This window comes from Mastigoproctus giganteus, chromosome 5 (assembly GCF_048544385.1).
Source record: "Mastigoproctus giganteus isolate SK-2022 chromosome 5, ASM4854438v1, whole genome shotgun sequence".
NCBI classification, from domain to species: Eukaryota; Metazoa; Arthropoda; class Arachnida; order Uropygi; family Thelyphonidae; genus Mastigoproctus; species Mastigoproctus giganteus.
In genome coordinates, this window is record NC_143579.1 from 25,537,332 (window position 1) to 25,551,736 (window position 14,405).

The 14,405-nt window shown below is 34.4% G+C and overlaps 1 protein-coding gene across 1 annotated transcript in view; it reads right to left on the reverse strand.

Annotated features, from left to right (window-relative positions):
• Positions 1 to 14,405, reverse strand: part of LOC150085249 (centrosomal protein of 120 kDa-like) — a 213,987-nt gene that overhangs the window by 17,730 nt on the left and 181,852 nt on the right. Inside the window, exons 16-18 of the mRNA XM_090374498.1 lie at positions 13,538 to 13,586; positions 832 to 954; positions 249 to 493 (exon numbers count right to left, since the gene is read on the reverse strand). Coding sequence (XP_090230624.1) covers positions 249 to 493; positions 832 to 954; positions 13,538 to 13,586 — 417 coding nt within the window. The remainder of the gene's footprint in view (positions 1 to 248; positions 494 to 831; positions 955 to 13,537; positions 13,587 to 14,405) is intronic.

Sequence of the window (14,405 nt, forward strand, 5' to 3'; positions counted from 1 at the left end):
CATACTGACTGCATACATTAACTAACATGTTTATTTATCATATTACTTTTCTTCAAAAAAACATATCAGTTTTTAATTATAAATTATTTGATTTAATGTAGATTTTCATGCTACATAAGAGATTATATTCTAATAGTTGAAGGATAGTTTAAATGTAATGTAGATGGGATGGGTTGAGAAGCAAGATGGTATTGTTACAGTTTCTATACTTTTATCATCATAAAACTTTTGCTTAATAAAGTGCTTACCTGTCCACCTGTTCTTGAAATTTGGCTAAAACTTGTCTATCTAACTGAAGAGTCCCTTGCTCCTCTGCAGCCCAAACACATTGATGAAGTGTTATAAGTTCCTCATTTTTCCTCACAAGTTCTGCCTTTTCCATGGCTCGTAAACGCTGCTGCAGGATAGAGATCTGTCTTAATGCTTGTGTCAACTGCTGTTTATACTGCTGTTTTGATACTTTAGCTGATTCAAGCTTCTTGTAAAGCTCGGTCTAATGAAGAAAAGCAATTCTGTATTACATTTAAATTAGAAATTAAACGAGAATGACAGTTAGCCAAAAAAAATTTCGCCTTTATGCATGTGCAGTAACTAAGTAGTGTAGTAAGTTTCAGTGTGCATAAGAAAGACTCAGAAATTCTCCTTTAGGTTTTCCATTTAATATTACATATGAAATCTGAATAAATAAAAATGGAATTTCAAAAGTAACGTTTACGTAAACTTAATTTAGCGTCTAAAATAAATCAAATTTTATATATATTATATATATATATATTTTTTTTTTCCCCTCAATAATATATGGATATTATATAAAGCATAAAAACACAATACCTTTTCCATGTTCAGTATATTTATCTCTGCTTGCAGCCGTAGTTCAGGTCGGGAATTTTGTTTTTCCTGCAAGGTCTCAATGACCTGATTTCTTTCTCTCAATTTTTTGTCCAATTCTGTCATCTAAAAATATGATACAAATTAGTTCGAATGCTGATTAAAAGATTACAGATTACAGCTAGTATTGCTCCCTCAGAAACATAAGAAAAACATATCGACTATAAGATGGCTAATGTAATAAGAAGAAAAAAAAAAAAGCAATGTTGTCTTACAGCTGAAGATTGTAACAATATTATTTAACTATGATGTGGAGGGGGGGACTAGACTCAGTTAAGACATTTTAATAATGCAGGTATATAGAAGTTATTGAGAAAAAATATTTTCTGTCCCAAAATTAATACAAGATTTACTTTATAATTAAAATAAAATGAATTGCATTTCAGGAAATTTTTCTTGCCTTTTTTTAAACGATCTTGTTAATTAAAAATATTAACATGATAAGATCAATAAACTGACATATTTCTTAGCAAGATGGCACAGTTATCCTATCATAGTTATAAATAAATCAGTTTATTTGTATAAGGAATATAGTGTATACCAATATTCAAAACTCAGATGCTCTGAACAGCATGCAGGACAGATGAGTGACATTAAAGAAAATGTAAAAACACATTTGAATTTGTAAAAAGAAAAGCAAACCTATTATAATACAAATATATAGAAACTACACATAACAGGGATATTTATATATATACTACAACGTTCATTAATAATATGATTACAGCCTAGTTTTATACATCTTGAAATCAGGAGAATAAATATTTTTTAAGATAAGAGCTGGAAAATTTTAATTAAGTTTTATTTTTAATAGGAATCAAAGATGGTTTCATTTCTAGATGGGATGTTCTATACTAACTTGGTCCAAATCAAGGGTGAACATTGTATAATTTTAGTTTTCTAAAAGTGAGAAGAGATTTTAACTGAATAATCCTTTTCAAGAGAAGAGTAGCCTAAATTAAGGTAGATCTGAGATCTGAATTTAGTGTAACTGATAACTTGATTGAGTTCCATTTTGGAAGTTGGTAATTCTGAGAATAGCATTTTTTCTTAGATAATGAGGCACCAGCCCAGATTTCTGAGCTGTCTGTTTGTCTGTCTGTTGGATTTATTGGTGCAAGGGCTACTAAGGCCATAATGCACCTATCTGAGCTGTATGTCACTAAAGAAAGCAGGAAGCTGGAAGCATATCAGAGAGGAACTTTAGGTTTGCTATTATGGACCATGTTTTGTCTCATAATCTCTTGTTTTTTTCATAGAGGAAATTCTGAGCTGGTAAGGGTGAGCACAGAAGAGCATTTTATCATCAAAATGGATCCTCAGATCCTTGTGGACAGAGACCATTAGAACAAGCGGGAAATTAAGGAAAAAGGATCACCTTTTTCTTTGTGAAAGAGAAATGGACAGATTTCTAAGCATTAATTTTAAGACCAAAATCCATAAAGTGTTCATTAGTAGTTTTTAAAAACTTATTATTATATTGTAAGACAATGAATCAAATATGTGTGTAAAATGGTCCATATTTTTAGTTATCTGCACAGAAGATAAATGGAATACTAAGAATAAGGGAAGTAAGGAAACAAGGGAAGAAAGAAGAAGTGCAGACAGAGTCCCACCTTGAGGTATGCCAGCAGAGATAGATTTCAGCAACACACAATCTTCATAGAAAAAATTCAAAGTATAGTTAATTAGTGAGGCCCTTATAAAAGTTGATGTCAACCTGTGATACCATGGAAGTTCTCAAGATGGATTTAGATTTGGTTTTATGTTTTAATGCACAAAAATGACTAAGACTATATAATGTACCAGTACAACTCAAGAAAAAAAATTAATTTATCAATGTTAACTGTATCCAATGCAGAATGTATATCTGTATAGACCATATCTAGCTGGCTTTATGTTCAAACATGTTAGTAATGAGAAAAGAAGATCAAAAAAGATTAGTAATGAGAGATATATACCTATTTTGATTCTTAACTATTTCCTAACATTATGGAAGGAATTCCATAATGTATATTGGGAAATTAAGTTAGAAGAATTCGACACGTAAGCAGGTGAAGTTGAGCATTTTTTTTTTTTTGCAATAGTTTTAGAATAAAAGAAGAGGTACAAATAGGCCTGAAATCTTTTGATAAAGAGGTTTTAACTTTTTATATGGGAAAGACATATCCTATGATGAAAGTGACAGGATAACTTTTTAATCAACAAGGGCAAGAACAATTGCTTGAAATATAGGTTGTCATAGAGTAACCAGAAACCCAGAAACTTATGATCACGAATAAAAAAAAAAAAAAAAAAGAGTATTAAAACCTAAATTCCAGAACAATTAAAAAAAAAAAAAAAAAGGTGGGGTGGGGTGGGGTGGGGGGAGTTGAGAAATTTTCCATATTTACATCATATTTTCTCTACAAATGAAAAGGAAATATAAAAAAGAGAAAGCATGGTTTAATATATGGTAAAAAAATAACTTCAGTAATAGATATGAGAATAAATTAAGTAGTATTGCAATAAAATTAATTAGGAGTCAAGGGTTTTACTTATTATAATTCATTGAGAATTACTTAATTAAAATCTGGAAGGGAAGTAAACTTTCTGGGAAAATGTAAAAGACACACGAATACTGGTAGTCTTCTGGCAAAAACAGGAAAGTTAACCGGTATGTATTAATGCTTTCTACATATAACAGCAGTGGTGAGCTATAGTGGGCTCACGAGAGCCCATTGTTATTATTTTTTTAAATTTGCGAGCCCATTGTTGAGACGATCTTTTTTTTTTTTTTTTTTTTTTTTTTATTTGCGAGCCCATTGTTGAGATTTATTTTACAAATGAAATCCTGAATGCAATTATTGAGTATCCAGAACCGAAACTACAGTGGGGTGAGCGGGACCCCATTCCCAGCATTTTAATGGCGCAGTCGATCGGTTATGTATTTTAAAATTGCTTCATTTTTGATTTAATTACAGTCGGACCTCTGTTTAATGAACTCCTTTATAGCAAATTTTTTTGATTCCCCTTGGTAATTACATAAAATAGTTTCCACCGAACAAAGAAAATTTCCATGTAATGAACGGATTAGGAGAGACAACTGTGTATGCATTGTTCTCACCTCTGGCCTTTAAGCAATTTAGGTAATTAGAAAGTGCGAATTAAGGGTGAAAGGGATTACCGTTTCACAATGTTAGTGGTGTCCGTAAAACCTATGCAGTCACATACCGAGAAGTCGCGCTAGTCAATATACTTTCCATAGCCAATCAGAGGATTAAGAAGATTCTCGACACAGATTATAGCCTCTGGTCAACCTGTGTTGTGGTTCCCCTTTACTCTGACAAACGGACATATGTTTTTTGGAGACATGAGTGATCCATGCCTTCCAATAAATTTCTCATCTGTGTTTAGATGGTCACAGTAGCTGAATATCCGTGTGATTCCGACATTTTGCACTGTATTCAAAGAACTAGTGACAGTAGCAACGTAGAGTGGGGATTGAGGCAACTAAGATATTATATAAGCTTTACGAAGATGAAATGTCGGCAGATTTTGAAACTTTGTCGAGCCTTTCACTGTGTAGAAAATGCTCTAAAATATAATGACACACAGGCAATAATTAAAAAAAAAAAAACTGTATCACCAATCTCCAAAAAACTAGCATGAATTAAGGATGACTGCTAAAGAACTTGATGTGGAAACTGTAAAGATCGGTCGTGTGTTCGGGCCACGATGGGCAGCTTTTAGCTTGTGGACGGCAATTGTGGGTTGGAGGAATTATCCCGCTTTGTGCAAACATTTTGAATCAGAAGTTAAATATTCCGGATTATTAAATCGACTTTTAAATTTGGAATTTCTTAACCATTTAGCACGAATGGTTGACATCCTGCAAGAGCTCTCTTACCTTTCAGAAGCTTTACAGAATCACTATGGTAAAAGCAGATAAATTAATTCTTCGAACTATCAATGCTATTGCTAATTTGAAAAATTCTGAAGGAAATTATGAAGCTAAAATTGAGAGCATGTTGAAGTGGAAAGAATTTGAAGGAATCAAAATTGAAAGTAAAAAAATTACATTGTGACAAGTTATTAAATGCATTGTTTTATCCTTAAAGGATAACTTACTAATGGAACAGGGTGATTTTAAATTAAATAAAGAAAATAACGATATCGTGAATATGAAAGAACTTTCGTCTCGGTGGCAAGACAGTGAAAACAGAATAAGAAATTTAAGTTTTCTGATAAAATATGAAATAAAAATTAATGATTTTAGAGATTTTGTCGAAGACAGTTTATCTTTAAAATCGAGTAAAATTACCTTTTCAATTAAGAAAGCCAGAAATATCTTTGAAACCATTGCCATTAGCAGTGCTGAAGCTGAGTGAGCTTTCAGCATAATGAATACTATTGAGTGAATGAATGAATAATGTTGACAATTAAACATGTTGAAATGGAAAACCATTGCTTCAATTTGATCCGGATCGTTACATCAAATCATTCCTCTGTAATCATCGCTCAGCTATTGAGCAAAGCAAAAGACTGACAACAAATATTAATAAAGAAGTAAATTGGCAATTTTTAGAATAAATTTTTCTTGAATATTTGTGAATAATTTTTTTTCATGCAATCTGTGATTTTTTGTGTACTTTTTTCTAGAAAGTTTGTTTTTTATGTAATATTTGTTTTTATATTGTGGAATGCTTTGTGATAGTTTTTATGTTATTTGTAATATGGGAAATATTTCATGTTATTTTTTATTCGCAATATTAAAATTTTATCATGAAAAAAATATATCCATTATATTTCCCTAGTTGTTAAAAAAAAAGTTGCGCATATGCCGAGCACGTGTGATAGATGGTTTATGCGAAACGTCCTCCGCATTTCTTTTAGGCATTTTGATTTGTATATATCGATTACGAAATAAAAGAGCTTTTTTATTATAAATATTTTATTGATCATTCACAGATTTTCATAATTTCTGGAAGACAAGATACAATGGATTTATGATAACTAAAGTAAGAGATATGTATACTTGTGAGTGCAACGTATTTAAATATCTCTGTAAAATAGCTAGCACCGATTGATGTACCGATCTTGTAGTTGAAGCGACATACGCAACTGTTAGGGGCACCTAACAATGGAATGTAACGAAAATGCGAGACAACAAAAAAAGAAATTGTTTACAAATATTAGTATTGTTGAAATCATACTTACTGCAGTAGTAACTTCAGAAAGCATGATTGTGACGTCATACTATTCAAAAATTCTAAAAAGTTAGAACTCCAGACACCGTCGTATCCAGTTATCATCGTAAGGCAGGGCATAATGACCAGGTTTTTAAGTTTTTTTTTTTTTTTTTTTTAGATAGACCTAGGAACATTTTACACATACACTTATATGCATGGTTAAGGAGGTAATAAGCCACATCTGTCCCCCCTAAATTCGCCCCTGACTCGAGATATCATACAGGTCACGAAAAATGCATCATGCGCTATAATCACAGTACTAGTAGTGCAAGTGTGGGAAGCGCCTCTAGTGGAAACCGCGAATGACGTCACTTCTGTGACCGATCAAATTTACTCAGTAGAAAGTCGGAAAAACTGAAAGCCTATTGTTAAAATATTCACAGCTCACCACTGTACAACATGGCTTAATTTTTAATATAATAGGACTTCATTTTTAATAGCACAAGGGGGAAAAAATGCAAAGTCTAACTTAAGGCATTGATTTCTCAAACTGTAAGGTTACAATTTGAGAGACAAGTTATCCTACATTGTACTATTAATATTACTACAATGTAAGACAACTGGCTAGTCGTTGTCAGTAATTCTATTGTCAGGAAAATGGAAAATATATTCGGCAAAAAGGATAGGTGAAATAGGACCACGATATGTCTGCTAGGGACAAAAGTTGATGATGTTGCAGAGCAGATATCTTTTAAGGACACAAAAGGTGATATTGTTGTATAACATGGCTGTAAAATATGGGTATAAGCACTAATGACATTAATAGTAGGAGATCTACAGATTTACTAAAGAGGTACAGGATTACCCAGGTTTTCAACAATGAGTAATGCTACCCAATGTTGAAAATGATGCCAGTTAGGTTTAAATTTGAAAGTGTCTGTAATTCTGCCTATACATGATAGGAGAGAATATATGATGAGAGTCTTGTCGATCAATTTGCCCCTGGAGATATTGTGCAAGGCTCATGGAGTATAATTTTTCTCAGTGTGGTCTATGCTTGTTAACAAGAGAGACTACTTCTACAGGGATGGGACACACTTAAATAGAAAGGTTGGAAGAATATCTGCTGATGCTATTCAGGCAGTGTTAGGTGGGTCAGAAAACTGCTAGCTTGAGGAGATACACAGACTAATAGATTAGCAACAGTATCAAAAGCTTTCCTGAAATCCAAATATATGATATCAAAATTATTTTTTGCATCCAATTCCTTTGTAACCACATCATAATATCCTATAAAATTTGTCAGACAAGACTTTCCCTTAACAAACCCATGCTGTGTCTGAATTATTGCTGCAGTCTTGTCTAGATGATCCTGCAATGCATCTTTAACCAGTGACTCCATTATTTTACCCGGAACAGAAGTTAAACTAACTGGTCTGTAATTACTCGTGTCACCCTTCGATCCCCCTTTGTGAATTGGGGATACATTTGCACATCTCCAGTAAGTGGGAACCTCCCCTGAGTCCAAGGATGCTCTGATTGGATACCACGTCGTAGTATCCAATCAGATTGGTCAAATACTTAACAAACCCATACTGTGCCTGAAGTATAATTATGGCCTTGTCTAGTTGACCCTTCTTTTACCAATGACTCCATTAATATCCCTGGAACAGAAGTTAAAATAAGTGGTCTGTAATTACTCATGTCACCCTTTGATCCCCCTTTGTGAATTGGGGATACAAGTAAGAAGTAAGAAGGAAGTAAGTGATCAACTCTAACAATAGTTTCCTGTTAGAGTTTGATAAACTTCCGGCATCCACTTCCCTAAAGAACTCCTCGTATGAGAATGTGGATGCAAAATACTCCTTCAGTCTGTTAGCAACCTGAGTAGGCTCACCAACTGTCAAATCATCGATATCGAGTGGACCAATTTGATTGATCCTCCTTCTTCTAGAATTTACATAATTAAAGAAGTCTTTGCTGTTTTTCTTTGCATTCTTTACCAAAGATTTCTTGTGATCTGCCTTTGCTTGCCTGACCTCCTTTGTGATCAATTACAGACTAATTTATATCTACCATAGACTTTTGTGTAGCCTGATAATTTATATGCATCCCATTCATTTTGCTTCTCTGCCACCAGGCTTATCAGTTTATCTGACATCCATTTGAAGAGAATTTATTAGTTGGTATGAAAAGCCTAGTAGCATCTTTGATTAATTCCTTGAACACTTCCCATTTTGAATTTTCTGAGGGTAATAGCATCAGTTGGTCCCACTGTACAGAATTTAAAAACTGTCTGACACTGCTGTAGTCACCTTTAAGAAAGCACACCCCCTCCCTTTAACTTTGATGGTAGTTACATCTTTATGTAACTACCACCCAGTGGTTCTTTTATCTGCACATTTTTAATGCATGAATAATCACTGCTGATAATGAGATCAAGAGTATTACTCTCTCTTGTTTCCTTTCTAACATGGTGCTGTAGAAAACAGTCATCTAAAATCCACAAAAGTCTTGCTAGTCTGCGAGTGAGCAACCCACAAGTTCCAGTCAATATCTCGAAAGTTAAAATTCCCCATTATAAGAATTCTGATTGACTGGACCACTCTATTTCTCTGTACAGTGGTTTGCTATACTCATCAGAGTCATGAGGACTATAACACACTCCTATTCTCATTTTTGCTTTCCCAATTGCTTATGTCACACCAAACTGACTCAACATTGCACTGGCCACCCATGTCAACTGGATGCACTGCCTTAGATTTTATATTTTGGCATATTCTCTATACAAAATATGAACTAATAATGGCAGGAACTGAAGCCCATATCAATAAAACATATATCAATTAATGATCTAAAGAAATTGATCATTCAAAAGCACATGCATATATGTATATTTTAAAAACACTACAAATATGACTGAACTCAATAAAAAAGTACATCTTTGGTAAAACCATAAAAGATATATTTTCCTTAAAATATACTGGAAAATAATAAAAATTGGCAGGTGTGAACATGAATCCAATGGTTTGTTATAATAGCACTGTGTTTTTGATAAGTCTGGTGTCTCAGATGTCATTTCTGATGACTGTTGTTAATTAAACTTGGTTTTTATTTGTACATAGTGTTTGTGTTATTTCTTTGAAATGTGTTAAAATAAGATGAAAAACCTAAAATTCTATGTAGAAAGTTTTCTGAGGGCCAAATTAAAAAATTTTTAAGAAAAAGAAAAACATAGTGGAATATGTCATTGATAAAAAAAAAAAAAACCACAGATTTCTCGTGAAATAGGGAAGTCAACAATTAAATATTTTAGAAGGGCCAATTAAAGCTAGTTTCATTTATTTTATGTCGTTACAGTTAAAGGCAGCCCCCTCAGCCTATGGGCTTTCAAATCGCAGCAATGAACTCTTCGTTAATGTAATTAAATATTTTCCATGGAAAGGCTAAATTCAGGTTTAGAGCTTATTTAAAAAAAAAAAAAAATGCATAATGTTATTCTTATGCAACAATTTCTAAAAGCAATAAATATGACATAATATTTAAATTAATTTTTTTTAAAAAAATCTGAACTCCTATCAAGAACAGAAAGCCAGGGGCAGCTTATTCTCAGAAGAATATCAAGTGCTACTAACAGCCAAAAGAAAGCATCTGTGATACCAAAACTATATTACTAATATGATAAATTAACAGACAGAAACACAATAACACAAATAAAAGTAATATACTACTCATAATACATTTTATAAATCAAAATTTTATTATTGCAAAATTTATTAATTCAGTGATAAATAAAAACAGTTTAAAATACTGCTTTACATGTTTAACTCAGTGGTGAGCATGCAATTGGTGGCAGTGATTACAGTGTGCTGAAGTGGGATTTACTCAGAAGTAACTACCATCAGGGGTAAAGGGAAGGGTTTTTGCTTTCGTAAAAACGACTACGGAGGTCTGAGACAGTATTTAAATTCTATACAGGAGGACCAACTGATGATGTTACCAACAGCAAATTCGAAATGGGGGGCATTCAAAGAATTAATCTTGAAAGCTACAAGGCTTTACAAGCCAACTAAGAAATATTGTTCAAGGTTTAGGCCTAAATGGATGTCAGATGAACTAATGAGACATGTGGCAGAGAAGAAAAATGCATGGCATACATAAAAATTAATGGGTGACATGGAAGCCTATGATAGATATAAGCTGGTCTGTCACCAAGTCACAAAGGAGATAAGGCAGGCAAAGGCAGATTATGAGAAATCTTTGGCAAAGGATGCAAATAAAAACAGCAAAGAGTTCTTTACCTATTTAAACTCTAGAAGGAAAGGGATGAATCAGATTGGTCCACTGGATATTGATGGTTCAACTGTTGACGATCCTGCTCAGGTGGCTAACAAACTAAATAAGTCTTTTGCATCTACATTCACACATGAGAAGTTATTCAGGGAGGGGAATACCAGAGGTGAATTAAACTCTGGCAGTAGGTTAGATGATTCTGTAATACCCGAGAGGAAAGTGGAGGAGAAATTGTTGAAGATAAACATAAAAAAGGCACCTGGAGTGGATGGGATCTATCCAGTTATATTAAAGGAAGTAAGAAAACCTTTAGCCATAATCATGAGAGCTTCTTTGGACTCAGGGGTGGTACCCATGAACTGCAGATGTGAAAATGTGACCCCAATTCACAAAGGAGGATCAAAGGGTGACACAAGTAATTATAGACCTGTGAGTTTAACTTCTGTTCCAAGGAAATTAATGGAGGCACTGGTTAAAGAAGCACTGCAGGATCATCTAGACAAGTCTTCAGTTATAGCTCAGACACAGCGTGGTTTTATTAAGGGGAAATCTTGTCTGACCAATTTGATTGGATACTATGATGTGGTCACAAAGGAACTGGATGCAGGGAATAACTTTGATAGCATATATTTGGACCTTAAAAAGGCTTTTGATACAGTTGCATATGAAAGACTGCTGCACAAACTGGAGCAGTGTGCCATTAGAGGCAAACTGCTGCTATGGATAAAGGGATGGTTGAGTGAGAGAAGACAGAGTGGTAATCAATGGACACTGCTCTTCGTGGACTAATGTTATTAGTGGAGTGCTTCAGGGTTCAGTGTTGGGTCCACTGTTGTTTTCTGTATTTATAAATGATACTGATGATGGTATATCAAGCTTAATGTCCAAGTCTGCAGACGATATGAAGGTTGGCAGGGTTGTTAATGGCACTAACGACAGTATGCTGCTGCAACAGGATCTAGAAAAGTTGAGCAGATGGACTGAGAGGTGACAAATGAAGTTTAACATTGACAAATTTAAAGTATTACATATAGGAAGCAGTAACCCCAGAGTAACGTATCAACTGTGTGGTACTACACTGACAGTGGTACAGAATGAAAAGGACCTGGGGGTAAGCGTGCAGGCAGATATGAAGTTTTCTGAGCATTGCAGACGATCTGCAAGAGTAGCTCCTGATGTCTTGTCAATGATACACAGGAATTTTTCTAGCAGGGATAAGGAGGTTGTTATTCCCTTGTATAAGGCAATGGTCAGGCCACATGTTGAGTACTGTATACAGGTCTGGAGGCCTCATTTTAAGAAGGATGTAGAGCTTTTGGAACGAGTACAGAGAAGGGTAACAAGATTAGTGAATGGAATGAAGGGTTGCTCTTATGAAGGAAGGAAGGCTGAAGTTTTGCAGATTACAGTGTCTGAAGACTAGGCTTGTTTGTTATTTGTTATTTTGGTTTTTAGGAGCATTAGCAACTAAGGCCATATTGCTCCGGGATATGCGGTGGTCATTCCCTGACCTTTCCGCATCCTCCATATTTGGTGGTGACGGGCTCGAACCCCGGTTTAATCAAGAAGCGTGTGCTACACACTGCTGCTCCTTCCCACCTGGCTACGGAGGCGCCTCTCTGAAGACTAGGCACCTGCGAGGTGATCTGATTGAGGTGTATAAAGCCTTGAATGATTTGAGCATGCTCAATGCTGATGGGATTCTTCCTCTTGCTCAGAATAATCACCTGAGAGGGCATAAATTCAAATTGAGCAAAGACAGTTGTAAGATAGATGTGCGGAAGTTTGCCTTTAGCCAGCAGGTAGTTGATTGGTGGAACAGACTTCCATCTTTTGTTGTGGAAGTTGATAGCCTAAATAAATTTAAAGCTGAGCTGGACAGGTATTTGGAACGAACGGAGGGGTGAAATGGGAGTGGGTTTTTTTGGCTGATGCTGCATAAGCTTGCTTTCTTGCATCGTATGCCTCTACTAATGCTAACGGCCATTATACTATAGAATGTGCTGTCTTTCAAGTGCACATTTTTTAAAACCTTGTACTGGAAAGAAATAATTCAAAATTGTATGCTTTTTGACACTATCCTAAATTTTAAATGTAATATGAACTCAACTAAGAACATTTCTTTTTTTTTCTACATTTTCACATTTTCAAAATAATACCATTGGCTCATGTGCATTTGTTCTTGGCATTAGCATTAGTAGAGGCATATGATGCAAGAAAGCAATCTTATGCAGCATCAGGCCAAAAAAAAAAAAATGCGCTCCCATTTATCCCTCCATTCATTCCAGATACCCATCCAACTCAGCCTTAAATTTTTTTAGACTATCAACTTCCACAACAAAGGATGGAAGTCTGTTCCACCAATCAACTACCGGCTGGGGTTCTTAGATGCCTCCATAGCCAGGTGGGAAGGAGCAGTAGTGCATAGCACACGCTTCTTGATTACACCGGGGGTTCGAGCCCGTCACCACCAAATACGGAGGATGCGGAAAGGTCAGGGAATGACTATTGCATATTCTCAGAGCAATATGGCCTTAGTTGCTAATGCTACTAAAAACCAAATAACAACAACAACAAGCTGGGGTTCTTATTCAAATTCACCTCCCTTCTTTGGGTGTAGCATAATTTTTGCCATTGGAAGAAGACACATTTTTTAGGATCATGCAGCTCAGATTACCAGATAGCAGTGGCACTTGTGAAATTTAAACTAACATGTCCTTTGTTATTGGCTCTCAAGTTATTTACAGTGGCACATTTCATTTTCACTTGTGAAAACAAAACTCCCATGTTCCTTGATATTGGCATTTGAATTATGTAGTGCACACCAACAATTCAAGTTGGTCCTAAAGCATGCAACGGTAGCATTCTGTCAGAATTGGCAAGTTTGCTGATTTGCTATTTTATTTAGCAAGGTTACAATTATCAACTTTGCTAATTTTTAATGATCACATGCAATAGGTTTAATAAAAATGTGTTATTTTATTAGTTTAGGGCCAAACTTCATTAACAAAACAATTAATTACACAGATCGAAAGGAAACATAAGTAAAGAATACTAAAATTGATACCGATCACTTTGATAGATAATTTCTATTTATATTTAATAGCCACATTAGCACATTTTAGATATGTGCACCCATCGCAGAGTCAAAATACTTAAAATGTTAATTGCAGAATATTCTTTACTTGATGGAGGAGGTTTTTCTTTTCTTCCTGTAGTTCTTCAACTTTCTTTCTGAAAAAAAAAAAAATAAATAAAATAAATAAATAAAAAATAATTAATTAAAATATTTATGTACAAAACAATAATATTCATAATCACTCTGATGGTACAAATCAGCCATTTTGGATTATCCAGTTTTCCATTTACTATTTTCCTCCATGCTATACTATTTTCTGCTAGCTATTTAGTCAACATCAACCCCACTTCCTCTAATGCTTGCTTGACACTACTGTTCCACCTTTTTGTTCCCTCTAAACCTACTATTTATAAATTCATTTTTGCTCTGAACATTTGTTAGATAACCTTCCTTCTCCTATATTTTTGCACGCCCATACCATTTTAAGTTTTCTCAACTTACCATTTATTATATATGTATTTTTATTTAAACATTTGTAATAAAGTTCTGCCATTCCTTCCATCTATTAGTTTCATTTATTTTTCCTAAAATCCTCATTTCTGACATAGGTATTCCTTTATTTCTCACCCAGCTCTCAACTGGGTGAGAAATTTGGGGAGTACAATGTGTACAGAAAGGATAGATAGGACAGGACAGGACAGGAAGGGAGAAGAGGTTATGCTGTTAGTTAAGATACACACAAAATCTAAGGAAGTGCATCCAATTGATGTTGGTGGACAATACAATGTTGAATCTGTTTGGTGTGACATAAGCACTGGGAAAGCAAAAATGAGAGTAGATGTGTGTTATAGGCCTAATAAATCTGATGAGTATAATGAGCAATTGTGCAGAGAAATAGAGTGGGCCAGTAAATCAGACTGCCTTATAATGGGGAATTTTAATTTCCCAGAGATTGACTAGAATTTGTGGGTTGG